General features: G+C 38.0%; 1 protein-coding gene across 1 annotated transcript; it reads right to left on the reverse strand.

Annotated features, from left to right (window-relative positions):
- Positions 1–3,204: 3,204 nt before the first annotated feature.
- On the reverse strand, positions 3,205–20,202 carry LOC308495673 (carotenoid-cleaving dioxygenase, mitochondrial). Its single transcript, XM_081080644.1, has 10 exons — positions 19,995–20,202; positions 19,684–19,799; positions 18,928–19,030; positions 15,722–15,850; positions 14,501–14,661; positions 13,276–13,443; positions 8,729–8,866; positions 8,004–8,186; positions 6,649–6,759; positions 3,205–5,530 (listed from the first exon to the last, which is right to left on the reverse strand). Exons 1-10 carry the CDS (start codon positions 20,182–20,184, stop codon positions 5,417–5,419), a joined length of 1,413 nt encoding a protein of 470 aa, XP_080936770.1. The 5' UTR covers positions 20,185–20,202; the 3' UTR covers positions 3,205–5,416.
- Positions 20,203–20,235: the final 33 nt, after the last annotated feature.

The following is a 20,235-nucleotide window of genomic DNA, read 5'->3' on the forward strand; positions in this document are numbered from 1 at the left end:
ACGTGGTTGAAAGGTCCAGAGATCATGGTTTAAAAAATAACAAGATAAACAACAAATGACAGAAACAAAGCCACAGGAGACCTAGATAGAGTTATCAGACTCTAACTATTCTGAATATGTTGAAGGAAACTCTCTCAAATTGACCACTAAGCAGACAACTAGAAATTATAAAAGAAAACTAAACCAAAATTCTAGAAGTGAAAAACTCAATGAGTTTAAGAACTTAGTGGCTAGGTTTCAAGGCAGAATGAATAGACAAACACAGCTGAAACCTGCACACATGTGTTTACGACGGTGTCATACATAATTGCCAAAAACTGAAAGCAACCAAGATAGCTTTCCATAGGTGAATGGATAAACAGAGTGCCGTACACCCGTAAAATAAAATATTATTTAGTGATGAAATTAGCTGCCAAGATACTAAAAGACATGGAGAAAACTTAAATGCATACTGCTAAAGGAAAGAAGCCAGTCTGAAAAGGCTACGCATTACATGATTCTAACTGCATGACATTCTGAAAAAGGAAAAAGTACTGAGACAGTAAAAAGATTAGTAGTTTCCGGAGGTTAAGGGAATTAGAGAGGTCACAATAGGTGGAATGCAGTATTTTTAGGACAGTGAAATTACTCCGTAGGATACTATAGTGGTGGATAAATGACATTACGCGTTTGTCAGAATCCATAGAACTGTACAATAAAAGGGTGAACTCTAATGTCGACTATGGAACTGAGTTAACAACGTGTCGACATTGGTTCATCTATTGTAACAAATGTACCAACCAGACAAGATGTCAATAACAGGGGAAGCTGGAGAGATAAGAGGAAGGGAATATGTGAGAACTCTGTACTTCCTGCTTGATTTTCCTTTAAATCCAAAACTTCTCTAGAAAACAACGTCTATGAGGTGTGTTTTTTTTAACCTATGGCAAACAGTGATACAGGAGAGTTAGCATGTCCCTCGGTAGACAGGGAGGTCCCTGGTGGAATAAACAAAGACAGTCCTATCCTAAAACTTCAGGTTTTGAAATCACTCCTTCGCTCCAGGACATAATGTAACAAGGTGTAAGGAATAGAATATATGAAGGTCTGCCTGGGAACATTTGGGGATGTAAACTCTCACAGTGGCTGGGATACGTGCTTGGCCTTGGAAGGATTGGCTACCCTCCCAAGGACCAAGAAAATATTTACAGGATGTGGAGCCTGGCCTTCGCCTTGCCACAGGTGGGCTGAGCTGTGATACATCTAATCTCGTACCAAGGACTGGCCCCGGCTCCTAGCCAGATCCGAGACCAGTTCCTTGTGTTGTTAACACGTATGCTTATTGGCTCCTTGCTGCTGTTGTTAGTGAAGTCCTCAAAACCCCAGAAAGCGGAGGAGCAACAGCAACAGTTGTTCCCCGGCCGCCTGGGCTGCTGTAAGGTGTTTCACTCGTGCTGATGAAGGGCCGGTGCTGTTTCTGTGCATGATGTTTCGCCCCTGTAGATTTTTTACCGGTGCTGTTTCTGCGCATGATGTTTCGCCCGTGCTGATAACTTTACTCGATGAGGATTTTGCCCTGCTAATGAAAGGCCGTTGCTATTTCTACGACTCTAATTGACCGGGCCCTGGTGGTATGATGAATTGCCTCCTTGCTTGTTAGTGGTATGATAATATGTTCCTCTAATCTCTGTCTTGTCTTACTTACTTTCACTTTGTAATAAAACTCTTTAACCACTTCATCCCGGCTTGTGGTGGTGTGTCTTGCGTATCGGGCCTTGAAAATAAGGCTGTGCACAGCAATCGATAATACTTATCGATACACAAGGCCTTGAGATTAATCATAACATTCCTTTTGGCCTGACAAATGGAGCAGATCTGAGAGAGAAAGAGTGGGTCACTTTGCTAATTCCTTTAGGATGGGCAAGCAGAACAAACCCGGTAGATGATTTTCATTAGAAGGCGCCAGTTCCCTTCTTCAAACAAGTTCCCTTCTTCCCCGAGCAGGCAAGGGAAGGTATAAAAGTAAGAGCTTTTGCCTCAGTCACGGGGCACCCCCATTCGGGACACCCTCCCGCTTGGGAGCTGCAACCTCTTCTCCTGCCTCTAATAAACTATCCTCTTTTTCAAAACTCTTTGCCTCTCCCTGGTCCGTGTTTGCATTCTTCGGCTTCACGAGACACGATCCCGGCCCTCACTCAGAAACTGCCAGCAGATCCAACATCACCTACATCAACAGCATACTTAATGGTAAAATGCTGAAAATTTTACCTGTCAGACTGGTAACCAAATATCGATGCCAGCTGTTACCCCTTACATTCCATATTGTACAGGAAGTCCAGTGAAATAAGGCAAGAAACAGAAAGCCGACAAATACTTTTGAAAGGAAGAAACCGTCATTACTTGCATATGATATGACCGTAGATGTACAAAATCACAAAGAATATTAATTATTATATATGTGTAATTGCAGCATTACTGAATATAAGATCCACAAACAAAAATCAGTTCTATTGCAATACAACAGTAGTAACAGAAATGAAAGCAAAAGTAAGTCATATTTTAAATAATGTCAAAAAAGTCAAATGCCTAGGAATAAATTTAACAAAAGATACACAAAACTTGTACCCAGAAAACTGTATAACACTGAAAGAAATTTAAAAAGTCCCAAATAAATGGATAAAAGCATATACTGTGTTCATGTACTGGAAGACTTAACATTATGTTAAGATGTTAATTCTCTCTCAAGCTGATATATAGATTCAGAGCAGATGCATTAAAATCCGAGAGACTTTATGTTTTTGTTTTTGGTGTGTGTGTGTGTGTTTGTGTGTGTGTGTGTGTGTAAACTGACAAGCTGACTAAAATTTATTCAAAAATGTGAAGGACCAGAATGGCCATGAGGCCATTGATGGAGGACTTGATGTATTACACCTCGGGATGTTTTTATACAGTGATAGTAATTAAATTCCCTCACTATGGAAGTTTTAAGAATCCTCACTATAGAAGTTTCATGCGCTCTCACTATAGAAGGTTTAAGCCCGCTCACTATAGTTTTACGTCCCCTCAGTATAAAACTTTTAAGCTCCCTCAGTAAGTTGTTTCAAGGCCCCTTACTACAGAAGTTTTTAGTCCCCTCACTATAGAAGTTTTAAGTTCCTTCACTAGAAGTTTTAAGAGTCCTCAATATAGAAGTTTTAAGCCCCCTCAGTAGAGAAATTTTGAGACCCCTCAATATAGAAGTTTTAAGTCTATTCACTAAGAAGTTTTAAGTCTCCTCAGTATAGAAGTTTTTAGCCCCCTCACTTATGGAAGTTTTAAGCCCCGTCACTCTGGAAGTTTTAAGCCTCCTGAGTATAGAAGTTTAAGTCTTCTTTTCCTTAGTTTCTTAGCTCTTTAGCCCCTCGTTTTAATCACTCTTCAAATCAGTTTCTTAATCCTAAAGATTGTTCCTAGCCTAAATCAGAAAATTATTCCCAACCTTGTTTCAGATAACTACTTAAAAACTCCTTAATTGTGATCATTGTAGCCAAACAATCCCCCAAGCCATTCCAGACCTACCTCTTGGATAAATAAAACGCCATCCCAGAGACCAAATGGGTTTTAACACTACTCCAGGCCAGTCCATACCTAACCCCGGGCTAAAAATAAGATAAATATGCTTTGAGAGCCATCCCCGGAGCCTGTACTTTTAATTTATTTACTAATACCTGTCTCTCCCCATCTAGTGCCCAGTCAGGATACGAATTATGTCCTAGCGATGCTCCCAGTGCACCCTGATCAAGTAAGAAGAGATCCTTCTTTTTATTTAAGATCAGATAGGGTTAGAGTTTCGTGAATCCCCATTAGGTGGGGACAGCTCTACCCCCTTGCTCAGCTTGAAGGAGATACAGAAGAGACCTCCTGTCCTTGAACTCCCCACAGAAATTTATGGGGCTCACTTCTCTCAGGGAAATCAAGGCAGGCAGTTAGAAACAGGTAATTGGGTCTCAATCTATGGGGAGCATCGCCTTGGACACCTCTCAAATTCTTCCCTTATCTGCCCTGTTAGCCACTGTGAGGAGACTAAAAGACAAGACATTAGACCAGTCTGCAGCAAAGGGCTGCAACAACCTCCATCTCACCCTAACCTCATTACATCTTCATTGTAATATCATACCTATGCCCAGAGTTCATTAATATCATTATAACAGACTGAACTCTGGGAAAAGACATGCGCAGTCTAAGAAGGTGAGACAAGGGCCATTATCAATCACGTGTCGATCAAGTAGTCCCACAGGGGAAGAGCCCATCACAGAGCCAAAAGATAAAACACCCAGGCTCCCTTGAGCCATAAGCCACTTCCCTCTTGAGCTTTGAACCTTGAGCCCCTCTTGAGCCTTGCCTTTTCTCAGGGGCCCACTCCAAACCCTTTGGAGTGTATTTTCTCCCCTAATAACAATGCCACCTTGAGCCCTGAGCCTTGAGCAGCATTTCTTAGTGCTCCCCCTGCTCCTAATTCTTTGGAGTATACCATCTGTTCTAATAAACTTTTTAACCACTTGACCTACGTGTCTCATTCAATTCTTTGCTCAAGATGCCAAGAACCTGGACACCGTGCCAAGGAGGGTCCAATGCCTGGGAACACATCAACCCCCAGTTGTGGGAAGCTAGCCAGAAAGGCCCCGCCTACCCACGTCTCAGGGAACAGCTCTGCCAGGCATCACTTCACACTCAGCCCCCATCCCATTTACCTTGCTGACCAGAGCTTCCTCCCAGGTGTCAAGCAGGGCTGACCTGTCTGCAGGGCCCATGAGCCTCTTGGCTCCTGCACCAGGCATGGATTGTGATATCCAAAGCCCAGCTCCTCACTGGCCTGCTCCTGTAGTTGCTGCAGCATCCCCTTCCCCCGTCGTATTGAAGCCCATCTGGGAGCTCCCTCTGAATGTGGGGTGAGGAGGCCCTTTGCAACCCAACGCCTGGGTTTCAGCTGCCACAGATGCCATCTTGGCCTTCCCTGCTCCTAACAAGGAATTTCTTAATGAAATAGAATAAAATAGAAAATAGCAGAGTATAGCTACAAGAAATTATTTCTCATAAAACTTTTGTTTCATAAACTATTGTTCATAAAACTTTTGTTTCATAAAACTTTGTCGATGTATAGCTATAGACTACCTAGGTGCTAGGCTGTACTATAAAATGTCCTTCCTACTGTGGATTGCAATTAAAGTGTGAAAGCCATTTAAAAAAATCTTTTTTAAAAAGTTTGCATCAGCGCTTGCTTACTGCATTCAAGGGAGAGCACAAAGAAAATATAAAACCATAATTATCTCATGGATTCTGTTTTTAATAGAAATTTAAAAACCAGATGTCTATGGTTTGGAAGGTTCCCTTTTTGGTTTCTCTTCTGTACAGAGCACATTCATTTCAAACCTACTTCCCACACCTTGTGGTTCTTCCATCAGATGTTTACGAAGGTGCCATGGAACCCATAAGGCATCTGCACAGGCACCTCTGCTCGGCCCAGTTCCTTAAAGTTCTTGGCATCCAAGACTAGGAGAAAATTGCTTTTGTTCTAGAAAAGGAAAAACAATACTGAAAAATAAAAGTTTTTTTCTATAAAAAATCTGGCTATCTCTTCCACTCGATCAAATTACTACTAGTATCAAATTACTAATGGAGAGACCGTGTGTTATTTATTTTCCTATCTATGCCCAGTACCTATAACAGTGCCTTACTTATACATGCACTAAATGTTTGCTGAATTGCTGAATTGGACTGAAAAGGAGATTATGGCTTTAGAAGTTCATGACGAGAGCAAAAAAAATAAGTTGTTTCTATCAATCACCTTCACAGGATCTCTTTGAGTTTAGGATCTTTTTACTTGTTCCTTTTCAATCTCCTAAGAGACATCAAAATTCTTTCCTCCAAATTTGAAATGCCTCCATTTTGTGTTACTTTGGAGCTGTTCAAAAGGTAGCATTGCAAGGCAGAGATTTGTCCTGGTACAATTATGGGAGCGGCAAGTACGTGGTATGAGAACTAAGTCCTCCTAAGCCCATGGCAGACATTACAAATTGATCACAGCACATTTCTCACCAACCTGTCAAAAGGCTCAGAATGCTACACCCTAATAATTGATCAAAGTTGGTACTTCCAGTAAACCTATTTGCCACAAAATTGCCCTAAATGAGAAGTTGCATATCAACATTATTGAAACACTAGGTTAGGGCTTACGACATTAGACTTCTGGGTCATTGGGTTGAAACTGGCAACACACACGGTGTGATGAATATTAGACTCGAAGTCAGAAGATTGGAATTTAAATACTGGCTTTACTACTATGAGATCCGATGACAGTCTCTTTCGACTTTCTTAGGTTACAAATTCCACATGTGTAAATGGTATCCCACGAAGGTGTTTTGATGACTAAATAAGATAATATGGATGAGAGTCCTTTGTAAATATATTTCTATGCAAATATAAATTAGTATCACACTTCTACAAATAGAAATTTAAAACACTAATAAAGTTTGGATTATGATAAGAGGACGCATAAATAGTAAGGAGAGGGAAAAAAGAACAAAGTACAGCAATGGAATCAAACTAAACTATCAACAGTATAACTAAATATAACCCTCAAAAGGCTCGGGGCTACTTTTCTTTCTGACTACGACAAGGAGCTACATTTACCTGGTTGGGGGTGATCACCACAGAAAGAATAACCCCACCATCTTCTTCATTGGTTCCTGGTACTGGTACAAAAACTGGTTCTGAGGGATAAAAGCCATCTTCTCTCCACACCTGTAAGTCCCCAAAAAAGTTTTTGACAAAAAGTTAGTTATGAGCTGGAAGCTTTGTATAGCTTTTGTCTCTCTCAGCATGAATTTGGCTGTCAATATTGTATTCCAACAGTACAAGAATTAGGCTTACTAAATTGAACATAGGAGAGACAGAGGCCGCTTTTGCAGCTACAGATTCTATCATCATCAAACACAATTTCTGAAATTATAATTTCCCATTAACCTGAAATATAGGTGTCCCAACAACCTGAACCCTGTGATTGCTCTCAAAATAACATTAAGAATACAATTATTGGGGCCGTCCCGGTGGCTCAGGCAGTTAGAGCTCCGTGCTCCTAACTCCAAAGGCTGCCGGTTCGCTTCCCACATGGTCCAGTGGGCTCTCAACCACAAGGTTGCCAGCTCAACTCCCGCAAGGGATGGTGGGCTCCACGCCCTGCAACTAAGATTGAACATGGCACCTTGAGCTGAGCTGCCTCCCAAATGGCTCAGTTGGTTGGAGCATGGGCTCTCAACCACAAGGTTGCCGGTTCGACTCCCCCAGAGGATGGTGGGCTGTGCCTCCTGCAACTAGAAAAATGGCAACTGTCCCCAGGAAGCCCCGTCCTAGGACATGTGACCTGGCTCAGGCATCCTGCAGCACATCCGACTCCAGCACCAGAAGCTGGAACATTCCCTTCAGCCTGAACATGGCCATATTCAGGGTGTGGCTCACCACAAGAAGGAAGGAGCTAGTGACTCATAAGAGCCCCCAGAAAGACCAATAAAAAATAATTTATTTTTTTATTTATGTAAAAAAAAAAAGAAAAAGAAAAAAATAAGAAAGAAAGAAAATGGCAACTGGACCTGGAGCTGAGCTGTGCCCTCCACTGAAAGAACAACTTGAAGCGGAACATCACCCTCCACAACTAAGATTAAAAGGACAACAACTTGACTTGGGAAAAAGGCCTGGAAGTACACACTGTCCCCAATAAAAGTCCTGTTTCCTTTCCCCAACAACAAAAAATCCTTAAAAAATAAATAAATAATAGAATAATTTTTCTGGGCTTGTGGTTCATTTAGATTCCTTAGAGGGAACATACCCCTCAGCTAAGTGATTCCATGGTTCTCAAACCTAATAAAAGGAAATGGCTGAGCTGCTTAAATACTAAAGAATCTCAAAGCTACCTGAAACAAAATAGAAACTATTTCAAAGAGCAGAACCGGTCTTTTAAGGACTTAAAAAAGGAAAGAGATTTTCATTACCGTCAGCATCTTGTTCACCACGTCAACTTTGACCAGAGAATCCCCCACCAAGTGCCGAAAGCCACAGCCGTAGAAGAAACGATATTTTTTGCCACTGAATTGGCCATAGTTGATCTGGGGAAATTCAATACCTCCTTGCTCCTCTAAGTCCTTGGAATGTAGATTTTCATAAGAGCACCAAATCTAAAAGAGGTCCCCAAAAGATTTGCAGTGATTGCTTAATTCTCACTCATTTTCTTCAGTGTAAGTCCCTGCAGGGGCTAACACCTTATAACAGTATTGGAAACTGAGGCTCTATGTCATTTTTACATTGTTCCTTTTTCCATCATGTGTGTGAATGTACAAAAGAGTATTGGGTTTTGTGACTAAGCTGTCAAATGGCATAGGAGGTAGATGTGGGCTTTGTATTCTACCAAAGCTAAGACATTGATATGTCACACAATGACAGGCCTGTAGTAAGCACAAATTATCTAAAACGTAGGGATGGTCAGTACCAATCTCAAATATTTAGACATTTCACAACCATTAGAAAGTTGCATATATCTGTTTCAAAACACAAAGGGAATAGAGGTAAACAGTGCTCCCTCCCACCCCAGAATTCTGTGGTTCTTGTGCATGCAATGTGCATTGACCTTGCCCTGCTCAGCTGAATATTATGAAACTTGTGCACCAAGCACTGTGGAATAAAGTTCAAAGTCTTAGTCTAATGTCGGTTCATAGCATACCTTTCCATCAGCCTGTTTCACAGCACGGGCTGAAGAATAGGACAACGGGCTGAGGTTCTCCCCTTCAGGGGCATTCAAATTAACAGATAAGGGCAAAACAAACCTTCGAGGGAAAGACCTGGCTGCTGAATTATAAACCTGTTCAGGAGAGAGAAATAAACAGATGAGAAAGTTGTCATTCAGAGAATAACAGCATGTTCCAATAAATTAGGTCCAGTCAACATTATTGGCATTCCTAATTGCATAAATGATCATTTCCATTCATTCATTTAACAAATATATACTGAGTTCCTACTATAAGCCAAGCACAGTTTGAACACTGGGACTACAACAGTGAACAAAACAGAATCCCTGGCCTCATGGAACTTATATTGTAGTGGAGAAAGAATGATAATAAGTGAGAAATAAAATGTTATTTAATTTGTGTCAAATAAACAAATGATTATATAGCCCAAGATCTAATAGTGATAAGTGCCATTAAAACACATACTACAGGGTGAGGGCCTAGACAGCCACAAGAGACGCTTCCATCTTCAGGTTTGGTCAGGACACACCTGTGTGTGGAAAAGGGGTAACGTAGCAGGCCCACGATGCTCAAACCCGGGACATTCTCGTGAAAGACCTATTTTCATGATGGGCCCTTGTCTGGCACCCGGGAGCTGAGCTCTTCCTTGGACTGTCCTGTCTGATAAGAGTGTTTTTGCGTGCCAATAACCTTTTACACATTCATATACATGATGGAAAGAGGTACAGTGTTAAAATGACATAAGAACCTCAGTTACCAAGCCCTCTCACAAACTCTTATTGGGTATTAGTCCCCTCACTGAAGAAAACCGACACTGAAGAAAATAAGTGAGAACTAAGCAATCACTACAAATCCTTGAGTCACGTTGTACTAGTTTGTCCAGACAGTATATGCTAAGAATGTGGTTTGTGATGAACACCTGATTTTACAATGAGGGTCTGACGCTTCAGTAACTAAGGTGACTCGTGGGGGCCGTATGTCTACGTGCAGATCCTCGACACAAACCTTGGACAACCAACTTGGGTGAGCTTTCCTGGCACACAACATTTCACACAAGTTGTCACAGTGAATTGCTGGAGGAATCAGGTGCGTGCTGTGTGGCTCGACTAGGAGAGGACTCTTAGAAGCATGCACCTGGTTTCCTCCACGCTTCATCCCCTGTGCCTCTTCCATTTGCTGATTTTTCTGGGACCTGTGAGTCCTCCCAGTGAATCATCAAGGGGTGGACTTGGGGACCCCCTATATAGCCTCTCTGCAGAGATGATGTTTAAGCAGAAGACCCTAATAAAATAAGGGTATTTCTTCTGACAATAAGACTGGTTTAAGCCCATTTTCCTCTCTGAAAATATAAGATGGACAACAAACTGCCATTTCCTCCCATATTCCTAGTCCATATTCTCTCCTTCTCATATAGAAATGCCTTATATTGAGTAAAAATTTAGTGCTAATTTAAGCTACATAAAGACTTAGCTTTTAAAAAATTACTTTTAAATTTATTTAAACATTTTTTTTCTTCTGCAAAACCATAGCTGAACAAAAAGAGACTTCCAATAATGATGGATTATGTAATGTGGATCAACTGTCCCACTGAGAACACCCAGAAAAGCTGGACAAAATGTTTAAAACAGCTGTTTGGGCGCGGTCACTTAGATCAGTTGGTTAGAGCGTGGTGCTAATAACACCAAGGTAGCCGATTTGGGCCGCTGTGAGCTGTGCCCTGCATAAAAATAAACCTGCGTAAAAATAAAAAAATAAAAAAGATAATAATAAAACAGCTGTTCTGGTGAGCTAAAGAGGCAGTGAAGAAAAATGGGGCAGATTTGAGAGGAGAAGGAAACCCACAGAGATGAACTAGATATTAGGGGCCATTTTTCCCCTAAAGACATTAGCTGCTTTGGGAAAGAAGCAGCTGAGAGCCAGACAAAATCAAGGAATTGTTTTGTTAAACTTTTTTATTTTGCTATAATTGCAGATTCACATGCAGTTGTAAGAAACAATACAGAAAAACAATTTAAAAATGGAGGTAGAAGAGGAGAAAAGGGGTCAAATATATGGTGATGGTAGGAGAACTGACTGGGTGGTGAGCACACAATGTGATATATAGATAATGTATTACAGAATTGTACACTTGAAACCTATGTAATTTTACTACCAATGTCACCTCAATAAATTTAATAAATGAAAAGAAATAGGCAAAGGACTGAAAGATCTTTCACCAAAGATACAGAAATAGCCCATAAACACGTGAAAAGACCCCAACGTAATTAGTCATTAGCAAAACGCATATTAAAACACTTCACATTCATTAGGATGGCTACTATAAAAGATTAAAAAAAAACAGAAAATAACAGTGTTGGTGAGAATGTGAAGAAATTGGAACTTTTGTGCATTGCTGGTTGGAATGTAAAATGGTGCAGCTGTTGTGGAAAGCAGTTTGGCAGTTCCTCTAAACGTTAAACATAAGAGTTTTTTGAGATGTGTGTGTACGCGTGTGTGTGTGTGTGTGTGTGTGTGTGTGTGTAAACTGACAAGCTGACTCTAAAATTTATACAAAAATGTAAAGGGCCAGAATTGCCATGATGCTCACTATGGAAGTAAAATTAGGAGGACTTGATCTACTAAACATCAATATTTTTTATACAATGATAGTAATTAGAACCATGTGGTACTGGCACAAGTATACATAAGTAGACAACTGGAACAGAACATCGAGTCCAGAAACAATAATACATATATGAACACTTAATTTTTCAAATTGAAAATTCTTTGAGAAGATAATATAGAAGAATATTTTCATGACTTTAGCATGGGAAAATATCTAAAACATGATACACAATGTTTTATTCATAAAGGAAGAGATTGATACACTGGACAATGTCTGTTTATCAAAAGGCACCATTAAGATAATCTCTTTGTCTTGTTCTTTTGTTGCTTTCAGTTTTATATCCCACATATGAGTGAAGTCGTATGGTTCTTGACTTTTTCTGACTTATTTAGCTTAGCCTGATAATCTCAAGACAAAGAAAGAAACAACACTTCATAGCCACAGACAACAAGTTAGTGGTTAACAGAGGGCAAGGGTTGGGTAGAGAAGGGAAAAGGGGGGCAAAATATATGGTGATAGGAGGAGAACTGACACTGGGTGGTGAGCACACAATGCAACATACAGGTGACATAGAACAGAGACATACACTTGAAGCCTATATAATCTTACTAACCAATGTTAGCCCCCAAGATTAATTACTACATAAATAAGTAAATAAATAAACTGAAACGGGTCTCTAGAAAAATACCTGTAGCAATTTCATAATAGTGAATTATTAAACATTTTCCAAATAGGATAGGGGAAATGTTTAATAAACTGCTATCATCACTTCTTTTCAACTTGAGTTTCCAGATAGTACAATTAATGCAAGAAAGATAAAAGGCATACATATTGGAAAGAAGGGGGGAAAATCTGCATTATTCTCAGGTAACATGACTGTATGCATCAAAAATCCAAAATAATCTATGGATCAACTATTTAAACTGTTAAGTGAATTTACCATGATCTCTAAACATGAGGTCAGTATACAAAATCAATTATATTTCTATTATCCAGAAAAAAACAGAAAACGAAATTTTAAAAGATACCATTTACAAGAGTTTCAAAACACACTAAATGCCTAGGGATACTTTTAAGAAAAGATATGTAATATCCTTACACCAAAAAGTATAAATATTACTGAGAGAAATGTTAAAAGACTCAAATATAATAAATAGAGAGATATTCCATGGTCACAGATTGGAGGACCCAATATTCCTCATTATTGTAAAGATATCAATTATCCTCAAATTGATCCATATGTCAACATGATCCCAACCAAGGTGGTTTTTTTCTTTGTAAAAATTGATGAGTTGATTCTATGATTTATGGAAATGCACAAAGCCAAGAAAAACCCAGGCAATCCTAAAAATGAATAGAGGACTTATACTGCAGATTTCAAGACCTATTATATGGCTATAACATTAAATAAACTTAGTAAGCGTAAGTAAACTTTAAAAGCAATGTTTTAAAAAGGTTTAAAAATAAAACCATAGCTATAAACAATTTACATTACACAATCCAAGGAAAAATTGTACCTTGGTTTCAATATCACAAAAAAAGTGAAACACTTCAACTAGATGAACGGATACACTTTCTTTATCAGAGAATTATGGTTATAGTCTATTTTGCTTTCCCTTCCAGTAAATTTAAGTATGTTTAGTGGTGAAGTGTAATGAGCAACTAATCACAAGCGCTTCAAACCATATCTCTTGGCTTTTTTAAAAAACATGCTTTTTATTTATTAGATATTAAGTCAGTACTTCCAATTATTTTTTAATATTAAATAAATGACAAAACTGTGCCTTCAATACTTTAAAACTATTCTCCTTTTTTATTTGCCAAAGAGGCAAATAAGCAGCTAGTTCCAAAGCCAAAGCCAGAACTTGGGTGGTTCAAAATTATTTTGATAATTCCTGATAAATCAGACATGTTTACCTGATCAAGCCCTTCCCCAGCTTTCCTAAGATTCTGCAGTTGGTAAACTTCTAGGCTTCTTCCATTATCTTGACAGCACAAATCAATTACAACACAGCCCTGATCCTCAAAGGCATTGATTTGATGAAAAGTAACAAAAGGTTTACTGTAGTACATCCCTGGAAGAAGCTGCAGGGGGAAAGACAAACAATGAAAAAGAGACATTTTCTTGTCTTTTCTTTTCTTTCCTTTAGGGAACAGATCCACCAAGCTCAAATTAAGATTTTCCCCCATTATGTGACAGGCCTGGTAGGTGCAAAAAAGTAGAATTTAGAATGAAGAAGCAAACATGCTTTGATTTAAGCTTTGCTTGCTTAAGTCATCTCGTCTCCTATTAATCATTGAATTAGGACGATAAACCAACTGTTACCTGTTTCCCCGAAAATAAGACCTAACGAGAAAATAAACCCTCGCGTGATTTTTCAGGATGACATCCCCTGAACATAAGCCCTAATGCATCTTTTGGCGCAAAAATTAATATAAGACCCGGTCTTATTTTCGGGAAACACGGTACAACTAAGTTAAAATTCTTCATGAAATATGGCCCAGTGTTTTGAAGGATAATTAATTCCTGGACTCTAAATGCACGGTTAAGTGGAAAATACTGTTATTAAGTAACTTATGATCAATTTAAGTGACTACTTCTTTGATAAATGCACTCATTATTAAAATGGAATTTTTTTGTAGTGAAATTAAGGTACAGTAAATTTAGGATACTATCTCTTTTAAAGGTAAAAAAAGACAAATATAATAGTGCTATCAATCAGGAGTATAGAAAGATATTTAACCAATGTGCTTTGGACTTCAGGAGGATTATCATATTTACATATCAAGAAGTTGTAGAAGCAACTAATTAAAGAATCATTGCAAAAGTTACAAAAGACCTCTGTATAAACAACATCCTTTTTTGCAAATATTATATGGAAAAACCCATGCTAAGAGGGTTTCTAGATGCCATTTTAATTGCATCAGATAATTAGAAGGATAAAACCATTTCCTACAATTTTGTAATATGCAAAATCCACTGTCTTAATAAATAGCTAGCCCTACCTATGGAATAAAATAATATCCTCAATTCAGTGTCATGTATTCATAAGTAATGCCCAGTGAAGATAAAAATCGACCATATGGAAATTTGCCTTTGCTTCCAATCATTTTCATGATAAATATATTCAAAATACTCCACCTGTCTAGTGTGCTTATCCACCACATAAAATCGTGTATTATACTGGGGTTCCCAGCTTATTCCATCTGAAAGAGACTTTCCCCGAATTTTAGAAGTGACGATTTTCCATAGATTCATCTTCAGAGGCTGTTCTATGAAGATTATGTAGTTCTTTGTCATTCCTAAAAGGTTCCAGCAAACAATGCAATGTATTTGGTAAACCAGAGTTGTCTGAAATGTGACAGTTACATGACTTGTCTGAATGCTTGCACATATTACTGCTGACCTAAATAAAGTCCAGCCCAAAATAAGTCTTCACTGTTTCCCAGCTTTGCTATATGTAGTTCCTTTTCCTACATAAAAAAGGGAACTGTTTAAAACAGTTTAGGTTGAATGACCTCAACTTGCTTTTAATCCTTTTTTTCTTTCTTTAAAATTGTTATTATTTAAGATCAAAGTAAAGAAGCATAATATTAAGGTGTGATTTATGATCTGGACCTTTATCCCTTAATCCTTTTACTATTTATACTGGGGATAAGAATCCAGGAACAGATTGGCTATAAAGGTTTAGAATGCAGAAGATAAATATTATAAGACAAAGCTAAAGCAATCTATGTAGAATATGAATTTCCCCCAAAAAACACAGTCAAAATCTTTTCATATATGATTACTATTTGTGGTATTTAAAGTTACCAAAATTTTTGAATCCTGTCAATTAACTTTATGGTCAATGGTTTTTTTTTTTTAGTTAAGACTTGACCTTTTTAGAGCAGTTTTAGGTTCACAGTAAAACTGAGGGAAAATACAGATTTCCCATATACCCCACAGTAAAACAGAAGGGAAAATACAGATTTCCCATATACCCCCGTCCTCATATATACATAGTCTCTGCATTGTCAATATCCTACACAGAGTGATACATTTCTTACAACTGATGAACCTACACTGACACATCGTATCACCCAAAGTCCATAGTTTACATTATGGTTCACTACTTGTATTGTCAATTTTTTAGTAATTGCTTGTACTAAAATAATTATATCTTTTCAAGCAGTAAGTTAGTAGGAGTAAGAAGTATATGACTAACTTGAATAAACTTAACTGGCAGTAAAATGACACTTCGGTCTCATTATCACCATATTCTGATAAACTTTATTAACATAGGACTTACCAAAGTTAGTCCCTCTGCTACAGTGATATTAAGGCAAGCCCCACTGCAATTTGCCTCATCTCTGCACTCACCAAAGCTATGGTAGTAAGAAGGTTTCATCCTCTCTGCAGAAGGAATAGAACATATCACCTGGGCTCCATGGATTGTATCCCCAAGGTCCACTTTCTCTGGAGGAACCCGAATAACATTATAGAAAGAACCTGGAAAATAGAATGTTCTGCCTTAACTGTTTTATATACATTCTAAGAATAAAAAACAACCCTTGCATTTGTGGGCTAGGCAAGAGCAGTTAAGAGATTTTTGCAATATGCATGACACCCATGCTTGACACCCACATTTCATGAATGGTTATTACAAACAGATTTGGCTATTAAAAATATATGAACTTTATGAAAGTCATTCGTTAAGGTTTTGAAACAACACACACAAAGTCATCAACTGACAGGTTCTTATATTTTAATGCTCTCAAATGGCTATTCTCTTGCTCCCTAAAGATGAAGCCAATCCCTACTTCATAGGAAGGATAAGTAGCAGCCAGGAATATCCTCAAACTCTATTTTTCCTTCTTCCCACCCCCCAATCGCAACAACTACAACCTTTTGCATACTCATACATGTCCAACTCCTCTCTGGACCCCTGGGGCTGCTTTGGGGCCCATCTCATCCTAGCTCATCAACATTCATTCATGCAATCATTCATCCGACTATGATACTTCTTCAAGAATCACTCAGGTGTCCATTCACTCATCAAGTAGCCTTTCCTCATTCTTTCCCACCCCAAAAGCATTTGGTATTCTACGCCATGATTATCTCCTATACAGTCATAGCACTTATTTCATTGTACTATAATTATCTACTTGTTTATGTTCCCAGTAGACTGGGAAGCAGATTAACAAGCAGAGCTTTTCAAGACAGATGCATCTGATTCATCTTTGCATTCTCAGTACCAAACAAGGATTCAGCATTTTACACTATAAATAGCTATTGATGGATTGACTAACAACATGTTTGTTAAATCATTCAGTGAATGAACAAATATTGACGTCATATTGAATTATCTTCCTCGTATTAGAATTGTCAATATAAGTCCTGAAGAACTTGGGTAATTTACAGAATTTTGCAATCACTAAGCTTCTTTTGGAATAAGATAACCAGACAGTTCTCTATTCATTTATTTAACAACTACTTATTGAGTGCTATCTATATTCCAGGCACTCTCCCAAGTGTCATAAGTACCATATTCTAGACACTTGTATATATCAGAGTACAAAAAAAGACAAAGCCTCTTCTTTTATAGAGCTCAAATTCTAATAAATCATACAATAAGTAAAAATAATGCAGATGATGGAAAGAACTGTAATGGAAAAACTACATAATGGAGATCATGAGTAAGTACGTAATATGGAAGCTAGTATCTGTAATTGTTTTTAAAGATTTTATTGGGGAAGGGGAACCGGACTGTATTGGGGTACAGTGTGTACTTCCAGGACTTTTTTTCCAAGTCAAGTTGTTCTAACTGCAAGTCTTGAAGATGTGAGCAAGGCAAACAGACATCAGGGTAACACCCAGCAGAGGAATGCACCCAGAGGAATGACCTGCCCAATACTGTGAGTCTAACTCTGGAAGATTCTTCAGGACTTTATAAACAGCAAATTGAGGCTGTAACAAGCACAGGCTCTGATCATTAGTGGTAGGGTTTCTCAAAGATCCAGGGGCCACTTGCACCAAAATCACCTGGGAACTTTGTTAAAATGCACCAATGAGTGAGGGGATGGTTCAATTCTTTTAAGTCTACTGAGAAACAATCTCTGCAGATGAAGCAGAATTATAAACATTGCTAGATAGCATTCCAGATGATTCTTATGCACACTAAAGGCTGAGAATCACTGACCTAATGACTATTTTAGAGTATAATATTTCAGAATGGTTATACATTATTTCTCATTATGAACTACTCATAGTTATCTAAATACTTGATTAACAGAGTTAATTTATCAATAAATGGATTTTTGTAATGATCAAAAAAGATAGATGGACAAAAAACTGCTGAGTCAGTTTACCCATTTGCTAAAACATTTTACATTTGTTGAAACATCCTTTTATGTTTGCTATTTCCTATAACAGCTTTCAAGTATATATTCCTACCTAAGATCAGGTAATAAAAAAGAGGTGAGAGAGCTGGGTGATGAAGTTTCCAGGGTACTCTATCTCTACTTAAGGCAGGAAAGAAACGAACCAGCAATATTCATTTTCATATATATGTGTAAATGGAGAGGTAGAATTGAACAACCCACAAAGCTAATTACTCACCAAAGTTATACAATAACCTATACAAGAATTTCATAGATCATAGATGACAGATTGACAGCTAAGACAGTCAGAAATCTCTAATACATACACATACCTTACAAACAGTGACATGTGTACACATATATAGGAACATGAATTTGCATGTCATGAGAGTCTTCTTCACTCAGAGATAAATATTAATGTGGTCTACCAGAGTAACTAATAGAAGCTTTTGGGAGTAATTCAGGCTTGGTGCCAAGTCTGCTCTTAGACACTTAGAAGCTTGCCTTAGCAAGTATCTTAAACCTTTTTAAGGTTCATTGCCCTTGTCTGTAAAATGAGGTAATAATATAATAGGGAGTGTTATAAAGATTAAATGAGAAAATATATAGAAAATTGCTTAACACCAGCACATACGAGGCATTCCATAAATGTTAGCTATCATTATTAGTTACTAGAACTTTCTGATTGGCAGGCAGCTGGGGAAGTATGTGGATGGCCAGGAAAGAGATGTGATGTAAGTGGTTGAGAAGGCAACCTTAACTTACTTTGTAGTATGTTATTCCCATGATAAAGATAAATTCTTTCCCATGTGATAGTCAATGTCCTTCCCTAAATCTTCGCTGAAGCATTCTCAATTTCTTATACTTACAATCTGATACTTCTTCAAAATTCAAGTTTGAGAAACACATGTTGAAAATTCCTATAATGTTTGTAAGCCAAAAAGCATAACAGAACATAAAAATGTGAGTGATGCTGAAGAGGTCAAATAGAAAATCAGCTGCTAAGCATATGTGCAAAAGGACCACAGAACTCATACTTAGTGATAAATTATATGCTTTAAATTCAGTAATGAGACTTCGAAAATTTATTTCTGAACCTTTCAAATGAAGTTTCACATGTTTACATCTTAACCATCTTAACCTGGGAACCCCAGGAAGACAGTTCACTCCCAATTATTTTTAATAAGACCTTCATCCTAGCTTTACCACGTGGCCCATAGGAGTTCCCCATGTTGTATGCTGTTCCATCCGGGTCATAATGAGGATGTGCAGTGGCTCCATTCACAGCGATGAATTTGCTCCAGTCTACCTACAAATTTAAGACCATCAGAGACTTTTAAATTTCACTGGACAGATCTCTGTTTAGATGCATAGATAGCACAGATGTGTCAAATAGCTTTAAAATAAGGTATGAAAACTACCTCTGAGAAATCAAAATCATTTTTCCTACTAAATAATAAAAAAAATTAACTCTCCTGCAAAAAAAGCCAAAAACTTCTCCACCAACAAACGAAAAATGGACAAAAAAAATTATACAATAAGGGTGATTTCTTTTTCCCCAAGGAAAGTTCAAAAGAATAAGAATTAAGATTAAAATTCTGGTCCAAACTTTAATTTTTAATTAATGTGTTAAGTGAAAGCAATATAGGTCTAGACAATCTCCAAATTCTACCTGTAACTAGGAAGATAGATGAGCTGGCCAAAGTAAATCTATTCCATTTCTCCCTTACCCTAGACATCAGATATTAGGACTAAGGAAGAAGAAGTCTAAAATTATGGAAAACCAAGCCAACAGGCCATTCTAATCAGGAAAAAGTGTGGACAACGACCGGAATCAGTGGGTATTTTTCTTGTTTGGTTAAGGCTCCAATTTCTTATTCAGATATCTACTACTATAAAAAGAATTTTGAATGAAAAGAAATTCTAGGGTCCATTTTGTTCATTTTTTAACCCGTATTTTACCTTTTCTGTTTTTTCCAGGGTTTCAATGTCCACTTTATTCATAAAGTTGGTCTCGGAACTAACGTAGTAATCACTCTTGTACCGCACATAATTGACACTGGTGTTATCAGTCATTGCTGAAACCAAACCCCAGAGTTACTGAAATACCACCATCAGAGTGAGGAAGGAGTCTAAACATCCTCTCATACCAAAAAACAAAAAAAATGTAAAAAAAAAAAATCAATTTCAAGATTTACATAGTCATATATCATAACAATTGAAATAGTCATCACTATCACTTGCAAATTTGGGGCACATTAACAGCTGCTTACCAGGCAGCTCAAACTTTGACACGAAACGTTCAAAAACATTCCTGCATGGATCAGGGAGAGCCAGTGTGCCAAATTCCGAAATTACAATTCGATTATGAATACTGTTGGCCTTATATGTATCACTCTGTAGAAACTTGCTCCGGTATGTCACTGTACCCTTCTCCATCATGAACTGGTGAAGCAAAGCCATTCCATCAAACCAATGATTGTACCTTCAAACAAGAACAAACATAGAGAAACA

This window comes from Rhinolophus hipposideros (genome assembly GCF_964194185.1).
Source record: "Rhinolophus hipposideros genome assembly, contig: HAP1_SCAFFOLD_149, whole genome shotgun sequence".
NCBI classification, from domain to species: Eukaryota; Metazoa; Chordata; class Mammalia; order Chiroptera; family Rhinolophidae; genus Rhinolophus; species Rhinolophus hipposideros.